Source organism: Varroa jacobsoni, unplaced genomic scaffold (genome assembly GCF_002532875.2).
Source record: "Varroa jacobsoni isolate VJ856 unplaced genomic scaffold, vjacob_1.0 scaffold_1217, whole genome shotgun sequence".
NCBI classification, from domain to species: Eukaryota; Metazoa; Arthropoda; class Arachnida; order Mesostigmata; family Varroidae; genus Varroa; species Varroa jacobsoni.
Genome location: NW_019214119.1, coordinates 59053 through 81384, shown reverse-complemented (window position 1 = coordinate 81384; position 22332 = coordinate 59053). Strand labels below are relative to the sequence as shown.

Genomic DNA, 22332 nt, shown 5'->3' with positions numbered 1-22332 from the left:
CCTCGGTGCTGGGAACATCATTGCCACACCTTTCACATTCCCGCGGCTAATCCTGTCTACTTAGTAACAATAAACGAAGCACGTATCAAAACGTGCTTTAGCTCTTGCTGAAGCTACTTTGTTTGTTGAAACCGCAAACATGTTACATCCACAGTAAAAACCCACAAGTCACTTAATAATAACAGCTTTTTTTATTTATCGAATTCGATAATTCACTCACAGACATGTTACGCATTTGCAAGCTATCTCATGTATAGCTCTGCTATTATAGTTGTGCTTCTTCATAAGAATACTGGGCATATTTCGATTAATGTTTGCCGTTAATACACACTTTTCTTTGTTATTCATTAGTGTGCTCTTGTTTTTCTCTGCTACTGCAGTGTTTTTTCTCCTATCCTAACGACGGCGTTACGTGTGATTACCCAGCATAGGTGGCCCGTATATATATATATAATATTTATGTATTCGACAGTGTTCTGAGGCCGTCACGATTATATCTCATAACCTCTATTCTACGAAATCATTCAGCCTTTAAACCTCAACACCGACGAGTCTGACGTCGTCTGCAAACTGCGTTGTTATTGTTGTTGTTCTGTCGTGCGTTAGTTAATAACGTAGCAATCATACAAACGGGAAATCTGCGAAACGAGCAGACATACGATTCCTATCCAGTTCGTTATCTTTATTATCATATCAGCGCAACAGTGACTTTATTTAATACCGTCTGCCTATTTATAGTATCCGACGCTTGCCAAAAAATCGCGTGTAACATAACGTATGTCAGTTATCCTGTGTGTAAATAGTATTTGTTACTCGATGTAAATATTCTATTCCATACTCAAGTATGAATCAAATAAAAATTTAAAAGCAGTTCATCTGTAAAAGTGTGTTACCTATTTAACGGATAAGACAATGTTAAAGAGATGTGCAAAAAACAAATGTACGGAGTCTCTTATCTACTTAATCACCATCAGCTTGTCCAAGCTAGGTTTAATGTAAATTAGAAGATGATATTTACCCTCTTCTGATTATAAAACGGGTGCAGATATCTCTCGTATAATCGGCCTCGCTTCTATCAAAACGTCCGCGCTATATTACCTAAAGCTATCGTATTATCCTAGTGCTGCATAACAGCTGGTTCGAATATATATCATTTTAATGGTAGGCCAAAATAGCTCATTCTCTCTTAGCCTGAAATCGACGAACGTTACAGATTTAGTGACATTCTATACTATAACCTAATTGCTTCTAAAAGTGGCGTCCTGCTATTGAGAGAATGCTATTTTTTCGCCATTTGTCCTCATTCCATTTGCATAGTGACTCGATCGTTTACTTCCAAGTCGTGTTTGCCGTCGTTTCGCTAATATACCGCACGGCAATTATGTTACATCGCCCTAAAAAATATCCTCCTTGGGTGCGTTTTACGAAGCGAAGTAACGTCTTGTGCTTCTGGAACAGCGTTATACTGCTGCGTCTACGTGCATTATTAGCTGAGTACCACGCCGTCGTATGCCGAACGACGTGGTTTTAATGGGAACTGTTGTTGTTATTGTTGTTGTTGTTGTTGCTGCTGCTGTTGCTGCTGTTGTTGTTACTATTACTGTTGATGTTATGGCTGTTATGATGTCTGCGGAAGAAACTGCCAAACATCCCGATTCGTCGTCTTGAATCCCTATGCGATCCTTGTGAATCGGTCGATATGGCTGACTCAGCCCTTTCGGATCGAAGTGTCGAGGAGGAATGTGACCGCAGACTCTCCGTAGGGTTTATTCCTGTGGGCAAAGATGTTGTGCGACTTAGGTTGGGGTTGGGGTTGCGTTCGTGGTCTTCGTCGCTGAAAGCAGCACCTACGTTCCCATACACAGGCTCTTTAGGCGGAAGGTTGCTGAACGCTGGACGACTGTAGTCTGTAATTTATTCAATTTTTTTTTAAATTTAAAAATTTAATAATTATGTTGCGTTTTATTATTCTAGTCCATATCAATCTGTGTATCTTTTGTACTTTTGAAAAAGCCAATAACTATACGGTGTATGCAGCTATAATTTTTGAGCAAAGTCTTTTTTATCGTTAGCTTGATTATGTGCGGTATTAAAGACTGATTTTTTATAAATAGCTAACCATTACAAATATACTAAATTCACCAAATGAGACCGGCTTTCAACTTCGTGCACGACAGGTCTTGACAAAAGGTCTCTATTGCGAGTCCGCTTACCATCCTCTTGTTGCTGCTGTTGGAACATTTGTATCCTGTCCTGAACGCTTCCGGGGTTATAGGTAGTTGTTGTCGTCCAACAATTACCATTGCCCTCAATGACACACTCGGGCAAAGTTGGTGTCGGGCTGACACTACCGATTGAGGAGTTTAAGCGAGATTCGAAATTGGTGGGCGTACTTCGTTCGCTACCACTAATCGGCTGTTCAGGTGTGGGCTCCAATGGTGCTCTCATCTGACTCTGATACCCCGTTAATTGTTGCGAAGGGGGTAGTGCTGCGCGATATGCAATCTTATTTACCCATTGCGTTAGTTTTTCATCGCTTTGTGCACTGAACAGGAACTCCGAACCATCCGACAGCGTCAGACGGAAGACGTGCTTGCGCTTCGTGTAATCCGTTGCCTTGATAACATGTGCCTGGATCGATATATTGAAGAGAATAGGTTGGAAGTGAGAACGGTTTTAAATGGGAGACCAGAAATTGTTATAAGAGACTCTCGATATACAATACACGCTTATCAGCACACCTCCCTTATCGCATTTAGGTAAAAATCGCACAGCAAGCAAATAAAACTTCATATAAGGATACACGTAAAAACCATTTGTTTGAGACTAAAATGTGATCATTTACATATCGACACAAGACGTGTCAATAAACCAATTGTTTCCCGTTGCGCATTGCACTTGCGCATACTTGAATGAGCCCCACTGCAAGCAAGTCCAACACTTACGTTGCCCAAGTTAATAGGAGGAATGTTGGTATCCTTCAGCCTTAACGCCTCTTGGTCCTTAAAGAAAGCCAGCATATGTCCACATAGGACAGTGTAGTGCGTTTTCCAGCTGCGTACGGGGGCGCGCTTGCCACCGATCTGCAGTTCGTGTTTACGATCTAATAACCCTTCGATATCACTAGGAGGCAGTTCGGCAGTGCGCTGTGAGATGGTTGAGGTTCGGCGACGCGTAATAAAACTTGGCGCGCGACGGACTACGCTATAGTTCTTTGCGTCTGTCGAGGGCCTCATGCTTTCGACACGACGCAGGCCAATTCTGCTTTCACTTTCCATACTTCGCTGCGACGAGGTTCTGCTGAGACCAGAGCGGCCAATACCGCGTTCATCGTCGGTCGGCGAAAGGTAGTCCCTGCAACGGTGGTGTAAAACGCGACGTTGCTCCACCTGTCGAAGCTGATCGAGTCTATCTTTCTCACGCATTTGCTGTTGAGTCTGTCGGTCTTGTTCTTCCCGTTTCTTAAGCTCAGCAAAGTCCTTTTCAAGTAGGGTCTGTCTCTGTAGGATCTTGAATTTTTCCTCTTGTGATAGTATCTATGGTACGATAAGAAAGCATGTATTATAAAACAGCATATATTCAAACGAATATTTTTTTTGCAAACTGTTTATCTAAAATGGGACCCATTCGTTACATAATGGAAAAGTTATTGTATAACACGATCTTGTATTTTTGTTTGTTGTTTCTTAGAGCTATTCACTTACTCGTGTTAAAATTTTCAGCGGTACACTTACAACTTTAGTAAGATCCTCATGCTTTTTAATGAGATCCTCGACGGCTTCCAAGGAGTCTCCTACGTTTGAATCAGTCAAAGCTGCCTCTCGGCTTGTCAGCCAAGCGTCAAGCTGATCAGCGTCGCGCATAAACTTTCTCACGTCAAGGTTTTGATCATACACGTGCTTTCGGCGGTCCCAAGTCTCTTCGAGGATAGCTCGGAAGTTGTCGAGCCGTATCATACGTTCGCGCACCTCTTCAGACATGAAGTGACCACTTGTTATTAGTTTTTGACCGTCCTGCTCAAAGCGCTCAAATGCAGGCTTTTTAGCGTCGATTGACTTCCTGTTAGCGTGGTGGCGAATCAGCAGTGCCTCAGAGCTCGCCACATCGGACGGCAGATCATCCGCCGTGATGATGGCCAACATTTCATTTGTCCAAGCTCTGTATTGCAAAATGAAATAAGAAATAATTAAGCTACTGCAAATAAATAGGCGTACGCGAACGCGCCAAACACCTGCACGCGTGATTGTTTAGGGGTTCATGGGCTATCTGCCTATGGATATTGTTACAGGCTCTTAGGCCAAGTCAATCCTGTATCGATGCTCGTGATGTTTTACCTATCTCGCTTGGCGACCTGATCAAAGAGCTATGCATATACAAATTAAAAAAATAGGCAATTAATGCCGTACATGAGCTGGCTGTATTCGTCGAAGTACGTTTGGCCCTGCTCCGCCTGCGCGAGTCGCTCCTTCCGTTCGTGACAGTGCTCCTGAACCCGTTCGAAAATGCTCTGCACTTCATCGCGCTTCTCTTGCAAGTGGTCTCGGGCATCGGGAAAAGTATCCCAGAGCTGTTTGCCTTCAAGCAACGTTTGTTCGACTTGTTTTCGTATCGCATGCATTTCACGTTCAAAGCCTTCGTGTAGGCGAGCATTACGCTAAAATGTCACATACATATCCAGATGAAGGTAAAAAAAGGTTTGTAGGATGGATAGCTGCTTACATTAATGTCACATAGAAAATACACGACATACCTCAATGATTATTTGGCAGTTGCATTGTTAGCTAAATAAGCAATACTGTAATTTATATCAATTAGCAGTACTCCAAGGTATCTAAAAGATCATCTATAAGATATCATGCTGGCCATTGTTTGATAGGCGTTACTCAAATGAAGTTGACAGCAGCACGATTGGATTCTGTTACCTGTATGGTCTCGAGGTCGTGGCCGCATTCATCGGTGTTTATGACAGCATCTTTCTCTATCATCCAATCGATGAGTTCATCTGCGTTCTTGCCGAAGGTGTGTACTTGCTTGGCTCCTATCAGGGCATCCTTTCGTTGATCGGCACATTCCTTGAGTTCTCTATAGAGTTTGCTAACTCGGTCAGAGTTTCGCTCAATCGCTTGGGAATCTTTGTGGCTCTGGTTTTTAAGTTTGTGTGCCGTCTCAACGATACGAAGGACACGTTCTTCAGTAGAACCGAGTCCTTTCATGAAAGCATCAAACTTTTCCGCAAGCATATCCACCCGTTCGGCATCATTTCCATAGTCATCCGACGACGCAATAAGCATTTGTTGATTCATCCATTCGATGGTATCATCGACCTGGCGCAGGAAGACAAAATATTTATAGCTGGCACCGAGCTTTATTTGTTTCCCCTTAATGTCTTCGAGGAGAGTCTTCCAGAGTTGCTCAGCATTGGTGACGCGGTCACGGATATTAGTCGAATCAAAATGATTTGCATTGATAAGCATTTCGGCGAGCTCCTGCAGTCGAACGACGTGTTGCTTAAAGTTCTCGGTGTCGCGAAGCACCATATCAACCTTTTTCTCGGCCTTCGAGCATGAATTCTCATCCTTGAGTTGATCACAGCTCGCCAATGCTGTTAGTCTTTCCTATGAAACATTGAAGTTTGAATGAACATACGGCGAGCAAGTATGAAGATCGGACTACTTTCATGTATTCCATTTAATCAAGTTGGCTAGCTACTTCAACAGTCAGTACTAAGCAAGATAGCTTGACTAGTTAAGCTAAATACCAGTTAGATTAAAGGCTTACCTTAATCCATCCTTCGACCTCAGCGGCGTCTGCAAGCAAAGCCTGTCCAGCGGCGCTATCCTCAAGCCTTACGCGTCGCACTGAGCAGGCCTCACGCAGGGCAGCCCATGCACTGCGCAATTGATCGATCTTTCCAGCAATCAACTCCGCGTTCAGATGTTTGCTTTGTACAAGCTGTTCTCCCTTTTCGCACACGCTGCGTACAACGGACTCGTGGGTTTGCAGCTCGTTTTCCAAGTTCTTGTGTTTTTTCAGCAACGCCTGTACCGCATTCAGGTTCTCTCCCAGATCTAAAATTTGAGACGACATAGAAGGCACGATTATTAGGACTATATATATGTTAGGCTAGTGGGGACTATTGCTGCCTTCGACGAAGATATTCCTCAACCAACGCTGGTATAACTTATATACAATTATTACGTTCATATTAAACAATTCACGTGATATAATCATCCGATATTAACTATCTCGGCAACACTCACCGTTGCTAGTGGCAATACTCAGACGAAGTTGTATCCATGCCAGCTCTTCTTCGACGTCGTCGATAAACTGGTGAAGAATGAGTGACTCCTCGAGGTTTTCACGGCGTGTCTGGATTGGCTCAGTTAGTTCATCGTACTTTTTCACAATGGCCTTCGTTCGTTCCTCAATCTCCTCCGCCAAGTAACTGTCATTCTTGACTAGTGTATCACGTTGCTGCTTGACGCGTTCAATGTTGTCTGAGTAATTGTCCACTTGTGTCTCGAGCTGTGAATGCTTCTTGAGCAAAATTTCTACAGAAGTCAAATCTCTACCATGATCCTCTGAGTTTAGCTGTATTTCTACTTCGTGAATGAAGTTAGCGCAATCTTCGACGATCCAGTTGAATAGCAGACACTGGTATGAGTCGTTGAGGCGGGCCTTCTTGACCGAGACCTCCTTGAGTAATTCCTGCCACAGTTCCTGGATTCGATCAACGTGTGCTTTAACTTGAGTCGCGGCGAAGTTTTGAGTGGTAACTATTTGCTCACCCTCTTCCATGACATTGTCTAAGCGACGTTGATTCGCGATCACCTCGGCTTCAAATGCCGTGTGTTTCTTGATCTTTGATAGCAGATTGGTAAAGTCGCGGTAGTTTTCATCAAGCGCGACTTGCATCTTTTCGTTAATCCAAAACTCCAGCTCATAAACGTTCCTCAAAAACACCTGCAGGATCTGCGAAGATTGTAGCTGTTTTGCCCTTTCAGCAAGTCGTTGTCTCATACGGTCCCTCCGCTTGACTAGCTGCCCGTACGTGGTCTCGATGGAATCTTTATCATGGTGGCCCGATTCAATGAGCTGATCAACAAAGACGCCCAGTTGGTCAACGCGGTCTCCTTGGGCCTGGAGAGTATTAACAAAATTAGCGTGTTTACCAAGCAATGCACGTACGCTGGTCATGGAATCGCCGATGTCCTCATTGTTAAGGAAGCCTTCACAGGTGAGCAACCATGATTCGGTGTGAGATACCCGTTCCTTAAAAAGAAGCAGCTGCTTGTTTTCGTTAAGCGCTAAACTGCGTTCCTCCCAACATCCATCTAAGTCATTCAAAGTTGATAAAATGGACTGAATTGCCTGGTCGATCTGAGCGTCGAGTGTCTTGGATCTCTGGAAGTCGTCCGCTTTCGCTTGTTCCAGAAGTTTTTCTCCATCGGCTAAAATTTTTTGAGCCACTTCTTTCTTGGAATTCATATGCGCTTTTCGCTCGTCATGAATCGAAACGAGCTGTTCAGCCTCAGCTGAGTTCTGTGGCTGCTCCTGAGCTTGAAGATCGGATTTCATTTCATCGTACCACTTAATTAGTGACTTAGCGTCGTTAAGGAATTTATGTACATCGTAAACATCTTTCAAACGAATACGTTTTTCTTCAGTTAGACCACGTAGTTCGTTCCAATGTGACCGAACCTCATCCATTTTTGGCTGAACTTGTGTATTACAGGGAACAGCCTGAGCTTTAATCAGAGCCTCCATTTGCTGTTCGTGGTGTTTTAGCTTCTTTGAGATAGTTTCCTCAATTTCGCGCTCGATAGCATCTTGTTTCCTCTGTAAAGACTCCACAACCGCAAGGCTTGTTGGATTTTCCTCGGCCCGCAGGAGACCGCTCTTTTCCTTGATTCTATCCATTGTATCTGAGAGGTCTCTAACGTACGAATGAACCTTCATCGCAGATTTGAGCTTGAGTCGATAATCTTCAAGTGCTCCTTGAAGCTTTCTCCAGTTGTCGTTGATCTCTCGCCGTCTTCTTTCGATTTCTTGTGTAGCTTCTTTTCCGCTGTGGCCACTAGCTATAAGTTTATCTGCGAGTCCATTGATCTTCTGAATACGTGATTCGTCCACCCTCATGTCAGAACCCACATCATCTAACTTGCGTTCTAAGGTGGTGCAATGCTCGAAATCTACACCAGTGTCTCCTGCTTGAATCATGAGACCTTTTTCACGAATCCAAGACTCTACCTGGTTGCACTGATTGTTAAATTCAAGTATATCCTGGGCCTCCTCCAAACCGATACCACGTTCCTTGAGAAGTTTTATGAGTTGCTGCCATGACTTAAGTAGCTTGTCCAACGGTTGAGCGACCTCATTACGGTGTCCCTGCTGCATCAACTCCTGGCCCTTGCGCTGGAGTTCCTCGATACTACATCGATTGGCGGAGAGCTCGGCTTCAAATGTCTGATGTTTCTGCAATTGCTTCATCTTTTCTTCTAGCGTAACCTTCCCATGACTTGCCTCAATTTCGCTGTCCAATTTCTTCTTACGTAGCTCAATCCAAGACTGAGCTTCCTCAGCATCAAAAAGGAATTCGGCAAGGTGAAGCAATCTAAGTAGCTCCCTTCTCTTGAGGTTTGTAGCGTCGACAACCTTTTCTCGCCTAGCCAAAACCTCACTTAGCTTTTGACTTATAAGAGCGCTGTCGAAGTGGTTTTGCTTGATGAGAGCTTCAGCATGATCTTTCATGGTAATGATTTTATCTTCCTGGCTCTGCAAAACCTTCTCAAAAGCTTCGTGTTTCTTCAGGGCGTGCTTCACCTCATCAACAGACGAACCTGCTTCGTTACTTGCCAGCTGGGCTTCTTGCTGAGCACACATGGTGTCAATCTGTTTAACTTCTCGAAGGAAGAAGCAACGATCTAGCAGTTGCTTAAGGAAAGAGGTTCTCTGATCGAAAAGCTGATAAAGCTTCTCATGAGTCTTCTCAAGCGACTGTACACGTCGGTCGATCTCATCAGACGCGTAGTGATTAGTTTCCTTCATCTTCATACCATGGTTGACGAGAACAACGAAATTGTCATCGCGAGTTTGGATTTCGGCACGAATGTTCTGATGCTCGCTCTTCAGTGCCTCAACGTGCTCATAGCTTCGAGGGTTTTCTCGAGCCGCCAAAGATACGCATAGCTGATTAGCCCAATTCTCAAAGTCTCGGCAAGCTGTCAGGAACTTCTGCAATCGTAGACTATCATTTAGTGTATACTTCCTCTTAGTGACAATGTCCTTAAGCTTATTCCATTCATCCACGACGCGCTGTTGTTTTTCCTTGATATGCGTAGCATTTCCGCCCTGATACTCCCGTTGAAGTCGGTTGGCATCGTCAACTAACGTTTGCAGGTGTCCTTCAAGACCAAGTAGCGTGTTTTCAAAGCTCTCGTGCTTTCGCTGAAGTTCCTGGACGGCTTTTAGGTCACGGCCAATATCTTCGGGAATAGAAGCGAACTTCTCCTGGATGCGCCCCAAAGCCTCGGCAACGTCTCTATTGAAACGGTGGATTTCGCCGGCTCCTTGTAGTTTATCTTTTCTGATTTCAATTGCATCTTGAAGGTCTTCCCACTTTTCTTGCAACTCTTCTGTTAACTCTTCGGCTTTTACAGCGTTCGAAGCATTATTTTCAGTAATTTTTTTGGCCAACACAAGCGCCTGCACGTATCGTTCCTCTCCGGCCTGAACTGAGATGACGAACTGGTCAAATTTGGCTTGCAGCTCAAGTAGATGTTCATAGTCTGGTCCATAGTCCTCGACAGAGGCTATGGTCATCTTATCCTTGATCCAATCGAGGATTTCCTGATGTTCACGAATAAATTCATGATGTTGTTTTGACTCGAGAAGTTTCTGCCGACGAAGAGCGGAAAGCTTGTGCAAATTCTTGATCTGCTGCTTAAGAGTTGCGTTCTTATTGGAAATTGTCTTAGCTTCAGAATGCTGCTGGTCGATCATCTTCTGCGCAACGTTGCCCATTTCGTTCACAAGACCAGAGTAGCTGTCTAGCTCGAGTTCAAACGCCTTGTGCTTCGTGAGCAACTTGATTGCGCTATCCTCGTCTCGACCAAAATCTGGCGAAATGAGGTAATTTGTCTTCTCGTTAATCCACTGTTCGATCTCGTTTATATCCGTGTAGAACTGCTGTGCTCTGACCGAAGATTCGAGTACCGCCCGCCTCTTCTTTAGCTCCCTTTGAAGACGCTCCCACGCATTCTCGACCGCCGTCCTTTTATGGCCCACATCTTTAGACAATTGCTGAAATCGGAAGTTCATCAAATATAAAAGTATACTTAAAATAGCCGTCGTTAGGTGTCTAAACGAATAAATTGAAGGTGCTACAAACTACGCTAACTGCGTTGTTGTTGCTATTTTTCCTTCTTCTCTGCTTGTTTGTTTATTTTCGCAACTGGACGCTGGTGTGAACGTAGAAACGAACTAACCTGGAGAAGATCCTTCCAGTTTGCTCTTGGCTGTGCATCGACCTCATGATCTTTTTTGACTGCGGCTCGGGTAATCGGACTGTCTCCTCGGCCCTGGTTAGTCTCAATGGCTTTTGACGTTTGCAGGAATTTCTCAAGGAGAGGCTGGTGTGCTTGCACTTCACGAGATAACTTCTCATGTTTCTTCATAGCATTCTGCGCATCCGTCAGTGATGCACTCTGTTCGGCCTTCGTGTTCTGTGGCGGGGTATGTTCCTCTATCCACTTTTCCTCGCTATCGAGATCGAATTTGCACTGATGAAGCTGCACCGAATCGTTCAGATATTTGCGACGCTCTTCGGCGGGTGATTTCAGTGCTTGTAGCTTATCTTGAACACGGCGAGCCGCAGTTTCAATATTGAGCCCATCGAAATGGCCGTCCTTCGCCAGCTGACCTCCATGGCTAGCAAGATCAGCAATCTTTGCTTCAGCCGAGGCCATGTCGTTTTCGATAGCTTGTTGTTTTGCTGCAGTAATAGATCGCACAACCAGCTAGAATCTATACATACTATTCAAACTTACCATGAGTTCAAGGAAGGCGTATGAGATAAGATCTAGCTTTTTGTTTCCAAGACTAAAAGTAAAGTGTCCCAAAAATGTTACTTGCTACCGTCTGTTAATATTTATATACCATGACGCAGAGTTATGAAGCTGTACGGTCTTATCCTTACCTAAAAGGTCCTTAGCGCTACGTAAGTCGTAACCAATATCGGTTGCCTGTAGCCTCCTCTCAATATCATCAAGTCGACCCTGAGCATCGTCCAGAAATTTGTAGTAATGCTTTTGTCGATCAGCTTGCTTCAGCTTGTCGCCCTTGTCGTCACTCAACTTCTGAACCGCAGCCCATTCCTGATTAAGACTGTCTAGAAGCATTTCGATGTCATCTGATTTGAAGTGTTTGTGATGAATGAGTTCCTTGCCCGCCTTGTTGACGGAGGCAACTCGTTCCTCATTGGCACGAAGTTCAGCCTGGAACGCCTCGTGCTTCTTGAGCTTGCGTTGTAAATTGCCTAAGTCACGGTAGCTCTCATCACTAGCCATCTTCTTTTTTGCTACAATCCAGTTCAACGTGTCGTCGGCGTCCGCTTTGAATTTTTGGAAAGCGTGCGAATCGAGAAGCTTTTGGCGAACGGCATAAGCTTCATCTTTACAGCTCTTGCGTCTCCCTACGACCGCATCGCGGGTTTCGAGGATCTTGGCGGTCTCATAATGTTTAGCTTCAGCCAACTTGTCAGCGATGTCTTTAAATTCGCGAACCTTCTCATCTTGTTTGATTAGCGTACTGACGAGATTGTCGTGCCGCTTTAACAAGTTCTCCACCTCATCAAGCGTCTGACCGAATCCTGTACGCTTCAGCACATTCATATGTGAGGCTGTAATCGAGTCGATCGAATTCGCTTCCTTCATAAATATTTGTAGATCGAGCGATTGCTTCAAGTGCGAGAGCTTTTCAAAATATCCCCTAAACGAATACAAATAGCATTTAGTTAAAAGCTAGCTCAGTGAGCTGCTACATCAACGTTGGTAGGCACGGTCTTAGTATAGCTGAAGCTTCAGCTGCTTAATCAAGATAATCGACTATATCACAGACGACGCATTGATATTCTAATGTGGAAACGCATACTGAGCCAAGCTGTCTTACCTCTTAATGGCGTCTTGCTCTTCTTTCAGTCTTCGGAGTAGGGGGGCGACATCGGGATTCGTCGCAACAAGCTTCTTGCCAAGATCGTCGAGATCCCTATAGCCAGGCTCATGAGCTTGGATATCAGGCAGGAGATCTTCGTGCTGTTTGAGAAGGTCCTCTGCGGTGCTTACATCCAACGCAGGCTCATAGCTGTTTAGCTGTCCTTTTACGCTAGCCAGCCAGTTCAGTAGCTCGCTGGCAGAGTTTTTCAGCACCTGTGAACCGAGTGTGTTTTCAAGATTGGCACGTCGTTGTTGTGCCGCTGTACAAACATCTTGCCACATAGCGACCACTTCCTGCTTTTTGGCTTCAGCGGTCTTTCGTTCATTCGGATGTTGCCCGGCGACCGAGTCAGCCATGTGAATGACTGTGTTCACCTTCGTTTTAATTGGAAGCAACTCGCGTTCGAGATTTTCGTGCCGTCGTTGTAGAGCTTGGACCGTCTTCATATCAGATCCTAGAGGAAGCTCCGTGTCGATCTTTTCAATCTTCTCACTCATCCAATCCTTAGCCTCTTCGACGGTGCGATAAAATACCTCAACTGACGATGCTCCGTCAAGCGATTTCTCAAGACGAGACTTAATATTGTTCATTTCGTTAAACATATCCTTGACCCGCTTGCTTCTGCGCCGAATATCAGCAAGTTGTGGGTGTCGTTGCTGGACGAACGTTTTCTCTAGATCCTCGATCTCGTTGAGGCGCGCCTTCGATGCCGAAATGTCCGTAACGAAACTCTACACATAACATACATTATAGCAAAATTACTGCGCTGTGAACTTAATTTTCCTGAAACCGTCAGTGGTTCGTATCAAGGATTGGACAAATCCATACAGAAACTACGTCAGCCAACACAAACAAAGTAAGGTTTCGGTCAGCTGTAGAAACTTACCCCAAATTTCTTCTTCTTATCGTTAACGGTATCGTTGGGATCTTCCGTTTGGATGCACTGCACTTTTTGTTTCATCCAATTTTCGAAATCGTCACACTTGTCGAAGAAGTCAAGGATGTTAATCGCATCATTTAATAACTCCTCCCGTTTCGCGGCTAGGTCGACTATGTGTTCGTACATGTTTTCAATATTTTTCTGCCTCGATTCCACGCCTAAATCTGTTGATGCTATATGCAGTTCACAAAAAACAACCAAATAAGTAGAGTTACCACAAAATGTAGGCGCAGTCATATTGCCTGGCGTTCAGCTAGCGCATCTAGACGCCAAGCTGTAATTCCGTAATGAAGTCTACTAAATCCATAAAGTTGCGGAACTTACCACGCGGACGGAGTTTCTTGACTGGTCGCTTAACGGAACGAGTTTCTTGGACCGGTACCATTTTGCGAACAATTCTCTCTACGACTTTCGGCGCTATCTCAACAACGTAGTTAGCGGGCACAAAACCTGTATGGTTATTGGCTCGGCGAATACTCCACCAGTCCTGATTAGTTTTATTCAGCAGAGTCAGCTCCTACATGAAAATCGACGTACCAGCACAAATGAAATTCTGCCTGTCTGTCTGCACTGTCTAGATACGTGTTGCAAAATTCATAGGACATCGTTTTCTAAATATCGAATTTGTTTCGTATCCAAAGAAAAGGGTACACATATTTATTAATGTTTAAGCTTGCTTGCGCTTTAGGCCAAGCTATGTCCGGCTGGTTTCATTAGTGAAAGAACACTCCCGCACTGAGTATTTATTTGTTGAATCTTGTTTTCGAGGAGATATGCGTCAGCAACTAGCCGATTTTATAATAAATTACTACCGTTGTTATGTAGCTGCTTGTAATAATGAACAGTACCATAACCCCTCTACATGCTAGTAACTAAATGAGTACTCCAGCCTAGCTCACCGTGCGAATAAATCATGTATGGTTTCTATATTACAGTTGCAGCGCATGCCTGTCTATGCAAGGACACCTATTTTACTGCTGTTGTGTCAGTAAGTCTTATATTTATACAACCATACTACCAACTGAACCTAGAAGATATACAAGTATATTGGGCCGTAGACCCAGCAGCTTGGGCTTTCGAACTTTCAATGCATGTAGTATCTCCAAGAGTTATTTCATTTACACTTCATACATATATTATATGAACAGACAGCCTGTTTCACTGAATAAATTTTACGGTACCTTCGATGCTCTACTAGCCGTTCATAGTTTATTCGATTTCAAATTTAGCCTGTTATTTGTTTGTGTTTTTAAGCCCTTACATACGTATTGTTATCGTAGCGGTATAGTGAAAGTAACGCTCCTTGATTACCACATTAGGAGACGTGCATTAGCCGAGCAATGTAATATTTATTAGTAAATGTATTGGTACAGCTATGGCTATGAGCCGATGTGCGAGATATCGCCTAATGGGCTCGTTTCGTACGCCAGCAACGTTGCTATAGGGCCCTTAGAAATGCAAAAGTTCCGTCTAATATTTCGTACTTTCTTTCGCATGGCATCCCAAATGATCACGGACCATGATATATTTCTCTCATATCCCCATCATCAGACGGGCAGCTGACTTCCTCTGCTCTAAGAGACTCGCCCAGCGTCAGCAGGCGGCATTGTTTTACGATCCCCGACTTTAATCCCCCCTCATAGAATAGAATAAGCTAGACAAGCGTTATCGTGAACTAGCAAATTGAGTGACACTAATAATACATTCTCTATCGTCGACTATAATGACTCCATCCCCATCACCCGCATCCCGGCAAATCTACAACCTTCTCTTCCTTCATCTTTCGACCTCCACTCGTTTGCTCTCTAGGGACTTCGTTGGTATAGTCCAGCAGCCAGCAGCATTCGACTGAACAGTGTGTACCGTAAAGCTATCGGCAGCAGCGGTGACACTGTTGCCATTCGTCATCAGCCGAGTACTGTTATTTCCTAGCATGCTCACAAAATATCTGACCCGTGTTTTTCTTTACTGATTTGTTTTCCACTTGTTAACTGCTTAACGACTGCTCAGAATGGTAACAACCCACTAACAGTGGAGCTCTTTAAAACTTTTCTCTTCTTGCCTTGCCTCCATTTAGCGGTTCAGCTACGGTAACCAGGGAGCAGTAGAGGTAATTAGCGACGAAATTGAGGCCTGGAAACAATTTAATGCCGATTCGCGCCACAGTTACGTTCGGACTCTCCGAAAAGAAAGCCAGATTGCGCAGCAACGGCCTTTAGTCGGTGATATTAGTTGTTTCGGCTTTCTCGTCGTCGAATTCCCCTTCCCTCGAACAGATCCGCCTACTTTTTGCCGTCCTTTCCTCTACGGACTCTCTCGAATAGGTAAGGGTTTGCGTGTTCATGTCGCGGCACCGGCAGCGGTGAGGCACGGCGTCCGCATGCTCCACGCTCGATTCCTTTGCTTGGTAGATTTTTTCGGTCTTAACGGCAGTTTACCGGCAGGGAGGCAGGCAAGCAATCAACCATATCCCAAAGTCTACACAACGCGTCGATTTTGGCGCTGATCACCCCCATCGTCATCGCGGAGCGTTTCAATCCGCGGTCGCCTTCTGCCCTATTTTTCAAGCTGTTGTCGTTGCTACCAGCTTTCACGTCGGTGGGAACGGTCTGCTTCCAGCTCCTATCCGTATCATACCTATTTCGTTACAATTACATTGTTGCCAATTGAGGTAAATTTATCTACTGGGCAGCAGTTATGCATTCCCACTGAGATTGTCATCAATATCAACTTTGCAAATTTGAACGGCCGTCATAATTGCAGTGGGGTCCGACACGACGGCGTGTACACTTCGAAACGGACGTGCGTGCAGCTGCAACGCGACAGTTACCAACAATTAATCATTATTAATCCAGCACGTTGTCGTCCTGTCAGTGATTCTCCTTTGTCTTTCTTTGTTTTGTTCTACTATCAATGCTTCATAGCGCCTGCGTCAAACGAAGCGAACGTCTTCAGATGAGGTTAGCAAGTGAGAGCGCACATAAGCAAGTGTATAACAAGTCGATGCGCATAACGCTTTAATGGTTATCCGCTGGTGGCAAGCCTCGCTATGTGTGTATCTCTTGTGAGGATTAATTTCGTCGAATAGCAACATCAGTCCTGTGCCTACGTGAAGTCCAAAGTGTATGCGTTGCTCTGACAGGAATAACTGACTGATCAACATAAGTGAACGCCCGTGTACTAATTGTTGTCTATCATTGGGTCCGATCGTCAAGACCGTCTCGTTTTCGGAGAAACCGGTCTGCATAACCATTCGATGGACTGGAGCTGTCGCAGCCTGAACGGAGGAAACGCGACTTTCCCCGTACCCCTCACACAACGAGAGAAAGATGTCGCGGCGCTAATCGTCGCCACGGAGGCCTTCCTTGCGTTCTTCGGCAACCTGGTACGTCCCTATAGGGCATTTTTGCTCGTTACAAATTCAAGCGCTTGTGATAACTTCAATCAATCGAGATCAATGACACTGCATGCCAGCACTCTCTGCGAGATCCTACAGTATTCTAGACGTTCAAAGCCATCTAGGTATACACAGTTGTCTAACTCGCTTTGTAATGGCACATCTAGTGGTAGTCCTTGACAAATTGTAGACTTAACTGCACCCGCTTCAAATAATTCATATCAATCAATCCGGTCCGCAAACAATCAGAGGCTTCAACTGATCATCTAAGATGAAGCAGACCATTTGTCAAGAGGTTACCTATCCACAAGCCCACACGGCAAGCGCGCTCATCGTGCTTAACAAATAAACAAACCCCACTCTTGCGCCACGCAAACGCCCCTCACAGAATACCGATATAGGCATAACAACGCTATCTGGACAAAGCTCAGGAGAGTTTCCGTATCTCTCCGCTATGCCAAACGACGGTCGATGTGACGTCGATGTTGTAACGCTGTGAATATGTCTGTATGTAAAGGCAGCGATAATCGAGAACGAATAAAAAGAACGCAAGCACCGGTACGCCTAGAGCAGGCGTATCTGCCTGTGTATCAGCCACCTAAAGTTGGCCAGCAAAAAGAGAATATCGACGGAAAAGCTGCCTGTTGTCGCTGCCGTTGTTGGGAAAACCAGCAAGAAACACAAGTGGAAGATGGTCGGGGAGGGGGCGCTGACTGGAGAAATTCGCGCCCTCACAAGTCAGCGGACGAACGAACATCTGTTGCTGAAAGGTCTCTGGTTAACCGCCGCGACAAACAGCACCCCGTAACAGGCAGCGGCACATAAGCCGATGACAGCAGTAGCAGTTGCAGCATCAACACGAGCTCGCACGGAACGGACCACGCAAACCGGGGAAGGTTGGCGATGACGGCGAAGAAGAGAGTTTACCGTTTCATGACGTCTTTCACTGCAACTGATTCTGCTGTTGATGCTGCTGCTGTTGCTGCCGCCGCCGCCGCCGCCGCCGCCGCCACTCTTCGATAGTGCTGCCGCAGCCACCATAGTTTGTAGGTACACCGACATCATCGCGGCCAACGCACAATAGATAACGTGATAAGCGCCGGCTTTCTAAGCCCTTTATAGACTTCGATAGAAAGAAACCCCATAAGTCCGAGCTGGCGTGGCGCGAACTAAGAGTAGCGTATAAGGAACACAAAACTGCTTAGGTGACGTTAAGCATCAAGGCCGGAGCGCCCAGCATATCATACAACAATTTCAACTTACGATCGTTCGTTTTGTATCTATTTATCCTCAAGTTTTTTTGCGTTGCTTTATCATGAAACAAAATTACCATGGGAGTTACCTGTTGGGCATCTATCTAAATTTTCCGATGATTGCGGTTGTGTCGCCGACTTAAATTCGTAAATAATCTGAATAATGAAAAGAATACATCTTTGCGAGAGGTTCCGCTGTGCCAGGAATCGATCAGGGAAAAGTTCATGGTCATTTGTGGGCCCTAACCACCTGCTGGGCAATCTGGAGTCGGAAAGCTTTAATAACAATAGAACTATACTTGTGGGAACATAACTAAGTACACGTAACTTTTCGCATAAGTAAAAAATAGTGTTGAAAACTGCTTAAGAACGCGTGCAAAAGCAACGGCCGATACTCGTTTCATAGTACACTGCCATTTTTAATTTAGTAAGTTAAATTCGTAACTTAATTAAATGATATCGTACGAATTTATTCAATTTGTACGATATCATTAAAGCATATAACGCTATGCGTACCGTATTGACATAATACTGCACTGCTGAAACAACGACTGGAAATTAGAGCATTCACTATGCAGGGCATAACGTTTTCCATACAGCAGTGTAATACAGCGCAACCGGCGTCGCAATATGTTGTTATGTCATTACGGGCAAGGTCTCATCGTGCGAAGGTCGCGTGCGCAAATTTCTACAACTGCTCTTCCAGCACTGCTACCAAACTGCTGCTATTACTGCTGCATCCCTGATCAGAATGGGGCAGTCGCCAGGGCTTACCCTTCAATTGGCCGTAACAAGGCACGAGTCTACGGCTTTTTCAGACCACACCTCCTCTGCTTCCTTTTTTTTGTCGCTCGTTTGCCGCAGGCTGACTAGATTCGATAGTCATCGCGTTTATAGATCATGGCGCACAGGCACATGGACCACCCATACAAATAGATGGGCCAGACTCATTGGAATAACGACGTCGTTGTGAACGAAATCATTGTCTTTCCGAAGCACGATAACGATGTAACGGACAATGTTTTATTCGTCACAGATTTTTCTTATCATTTCTCTACTCTTTCTGTCTCCGGCGTCAGCGTTTTCCGACTGACTCGTAAAGCTGTACTTTCTCTAGAATATCATACAACGACCGTTTTTTAGGTAACGATAAAAACACTGAATTTCTATTTTACGATAATGGTCATTAAGCGTTGATCGGCGAGATAGTAACGACAAACTCACGAAAGCGATCAACGTCAGTAGCAAGGCATAGTCATGCAAGCGGGTAATCTCATTGTCAGGTGAAGTTACCAGTCTCGCATAGGAACCAATGTTGCCTGCGCATGTGCTCGTGGTTATTCGTTCTCCGTTCCTTTTTACCATGAGATTGCGAATGTATTGCACCAGAGGTGTCGCTCGGATGATGAGGCAAGCATCAGACTCGTTAGAGACAAGGAAAGACAGTCTGATCGCAACGTTTGACTTGAAGGAGCTCCGCTCTTGGCAGAGAATGTACGCAAGCCTGGTTGGCTAGCGACCAAAGATGCCACCGTCGTCAGCTATCGCCATCCACTAGCGCCAGCCACGCTGACCGTCATTTCGGATCATCTTGGGCGCTTTAGCGCGCCGGCCCATGGGGCAATCCATCAACCCTTAACGGCTACCCAGCAAACGATCGTTAATGTTGCAGTCGTCGTTGCTTACTTGTCCGGGATCCCCTCCTCCTTTAGATCCCCCGCATCTCCGCCATTGGTTTGATTATTGAGGCAATTGAGACATCACCACATGGGATTAGGACAAAGGTAGATACAGCTGTGCCGTGCAACTATATCAACAAGCAATATCATATCCAGCAACGAGGCAGTAATGGCGGCGAACGTAATAGAAGCACGCTACAGATGATAGATAGGAAAAAACAGATATATTTAGGGAAACTAGCAAGCGAAAGCAAACACCAAAACTGTGATTAATTGGTGCTTCTGTGTATGCACGTAAATGAGACCACGAAAAATATTGTCTGTTCTAGGTATAATTTTATTGGCAGCAACGTTGCTTATAGGTCAAAGATGTACTATTCACTCCATCTATCTGGCCGTTGAAATTGATTCTTAACGTAAATATGATACCGAAACAAACTCCCGTAATAGCGTGCCTGCTGCTGGATGACGGGTGCGCTGCGGGGGCTCTACAACCCAACTGGATGTTACTAAGCAAAGATTATTGTAGACAGGTTTATTGCTTGAACAATTTTGTTGCGACTGTCGAGAGATCAACGCAAACTTACCACCTGGCTTTGACACTAACTAGCAAGCTGTGTGTTTCAATATGTTTATCGGATGTATTAACGAAGTTACCTGATCGTTAGTCTACCTTTTAAATATTCAAAGATGACAAAACCCCCTCTTCACTAAAGCTGCGAGAGGGCTAGCTTGTAGAATAAGCCTGCTTAACATAAATGGTTGATTGCAAATATTATTAAATACATTACTGTGCACGGTGTTGACGTTGGCTCCTTGCCACAGCACCAACATAGCAACGTTGACCGTTACCATTAGGTAGCCATGCATCAGCGCCACACGAAGTAACAACTAAGCGTCTCATACCGGATTTTTCCACCATGTTTGATTGATAAGCATGATTCCTAATTAGGTGCAGGTTAGAGATGTTTAGATAACGACCTTTAGCCATCAATACAGTCAGACGGATAGGCCGCACCTCGATACAGAACAGTTGATATGACGGTCGGCTGCTCGGGTATTTTAGTTAGCTAATCTTCGCATGTTGGTAAAAAAAAAAAAGTACGTGAAATGTGTACAGACTTTATTTGAAATACAAACGGGCCACTTCTCTTCAGAGAAGGTTCTTAATTCTACAGTACTGTGATATATAATAGAAGTGCGCTTAAAGATTCTCGTTTTCCATGACAGAGCGCCAATTTACAAACAGCTAAGAAGAGGCTCAATGAATCTAACTTTCGGGTTGTCCTGTTTTTCTGTTGACTCTTGGCCGTCGGATCGCCTTTCGTCGATGTATCAATTTGCCCACACACGCCCAGTTAGTGCTGGCCATTACGACGGTGGATTCTAAAGTTCGGCAGCATAAAGCCATGTCAATACTTGTGTCTTCACTCGCCATCAACGATATAATCACAGCGGTCCTCGTGATGGCTCCCTCTGCGTACTCGCTCAGCCATCCTAATGGTATGTCTAACCTATCTGAATACCTATACTTGTTTCGACTGTCATTGTAGCTAGCGTACATTATGTCCAGATTGAACTAGTAAGTAAACGTTTTACAGGTGATTTTCATCTGTTTTCCTTTTTTGAACATGGTTCGTTGCCCTGTTGCAACAACCTAAACTACTTCCAAAATAATCATTTGTTTGGTGTAACCACACGCTCCTTAGCAGGCTGAGCCCAAAAATGATCTCAGCCTTTGGCTTTTCTAGAGGTTTGATATTTATGGTACGTATTATAGTGTGATAACATATTCCCCGAATACCATTGTTCTATGTAGATGATTGTCGCTATAGGTATTATCAATAGCTCTATGCCTTTTTCCCGTATATGCTGGGTTCCTCGGATACAACCACAAACGTATATGCATCAATTATAGCATGGCTAAAAACCGTGTTGCCGAATTCCATTCTCCCTGTGATCTCGGCAGAGACATTCTTAACATGGCATGAAAACCGTCGTTTTCTTTGGCCTTCTGCTTCTTTCTGAGACAGCCTCAACTCTCCAGTCGTAGCTTATATATATATAAGGCCGAGATGTTTTTTCATCATTGTACTTTGCCTTTGCTCTATTGAGCCTATTGGCCGTTCTATTATTATTGTGCTTTGATCCAGTGCTTTGTTGCAGTTGTTGTTGCTGCTGACGGTTTAGACGCTTTTTTTTCAACGTGCTCGTATTCATTCTCAGCTTATGATTTTCTCTTGTCGTGTTCACGGTCACTTTAAGTTAGCCAATCATATCCAATATCGTTATTTTGCATTATATACAAAAATGTATGTCGGGCGCATCTTTGTTTCCACAGCCTCTTCCTGATTACCTGTTTCCTCCATGTAGGAACGAGCGTACGACCTTGAACGTTGTTGTGGCCAATACTGCACAGTATTGATTACCAGTTCGATTGACGACCTTCACGGTCCGGTGGCAGGTTTTCGTGAACCCATAGCGCCGTTGCCGCAGGAAAAAAGACCTGAGCGATAGAATTAAGAAACAAGATTGTGTCCTTTTTACTATCCACTGCTGTCGGTACGATCCCCGTGCGTTGCTTCGTCGACTTTTTCATTAGCCTATGGCTTCGCGTTTCCGCAACTAACTTCGTACGTGTACGCGTTACGTACTACTCCAACCACTTCTGTTCCTTTTTAACGGCGCAGTAGTGTATTAGTCGAGGACGATTATGTTGTCCTTGTCAACAAACAAAGCTCGTTTGGGAAAACCCTTCCACGTTACTCGATGACACTGTTTGTTGTTGGAAATTTACCTTTGTTTATATCTGTTGTAACTGTTACGAGCTAATAGACATTACGATCTGTA

General features: G+C 44.6%; 2 protein-coding genes across 4 annotated transcripts in view; one reads left to right on the top strand and one right to left on the bottom strand.

The window, feature by feature from the left end:
• Window positions 1–168: 168 nt before the first annotated feature.
• kst (spectrin beta chain, non-erythrocytic 5 kst) overlaps window positions 169–22332 on the bottom strand; it is a 77221-nt gene continuing 55057 nt past the window's right edge. For both annotated transcript variants that reach the window (XM_086971439.1, XM_022846244.2), the window contains 13 exons: window positions 13478–13670; window positions 13100–13326; window positions 12169–12944; window positions 11198–11988; window positions 10488–10993; window positions 6261–10302; window positions 5779–6068; window positions 4923–5615; window positions 4407–4654; window positions 3735–4158; window positions 2946–3536; window positions 2214–2631; window positions 169–1907 (listed from right to left, as the gene is read on the bottom strand). In XM_086971439.1, coding sequence (XP_086827565.1) covers window positions 1528–1907; window positions 2214–2631; window positions 2946–3536; window positions 3735–4158; window positions 4407–4654; window positions 4923–5615; window positions 5779–6068; window positions 6261–10302; window positions 10488–10993; window positions 11198–11988; window positions 12169–12944; window positions 13100–13326; window positions 13478–13670 — 9579 coding nt within the window. In that variant the 3' untranslated portion in view covers window positions 169–1527. The remainder of the gene's footprint in view (window positions 1908–2213; window positions 2632–2945; window positions 3537–3734; window positions 4159–4406; window positions 4655–4922; window positions 5616–5778; window positions 6069–6260; window positions 10303–10487; window positions 10994–11197; window positions 11989–12168; window positions 12945–13099; window positions 13327–13477; window positions 13671–22332) is intronic.
• Window positions 14464–22332, top strand: part of LOC111267762 (beta-3 adrenergic receptor) — a 12132-nt gene continuing 4263 nt past the window's right edge. The window contains exons 1-2 of one of the 2 annotated variants that reach the window (XM_022846246.2): window positions 14464–16538; window positions 20841–20985. In XM_022846246.2, coding sequence (XP_022701981.1) covers window positions 16410–16538; window positions 20841–20985 — 274 coding nt within the window. In that variant the 5' untranslated portion in view covers window positions 14464–16409. The remainder of the gene's footprint in view (window positions 16539–20840; window positions 20986–22332) is intronic. The other variant, XM_022846248.2, reaches the window with a different exon arrangement.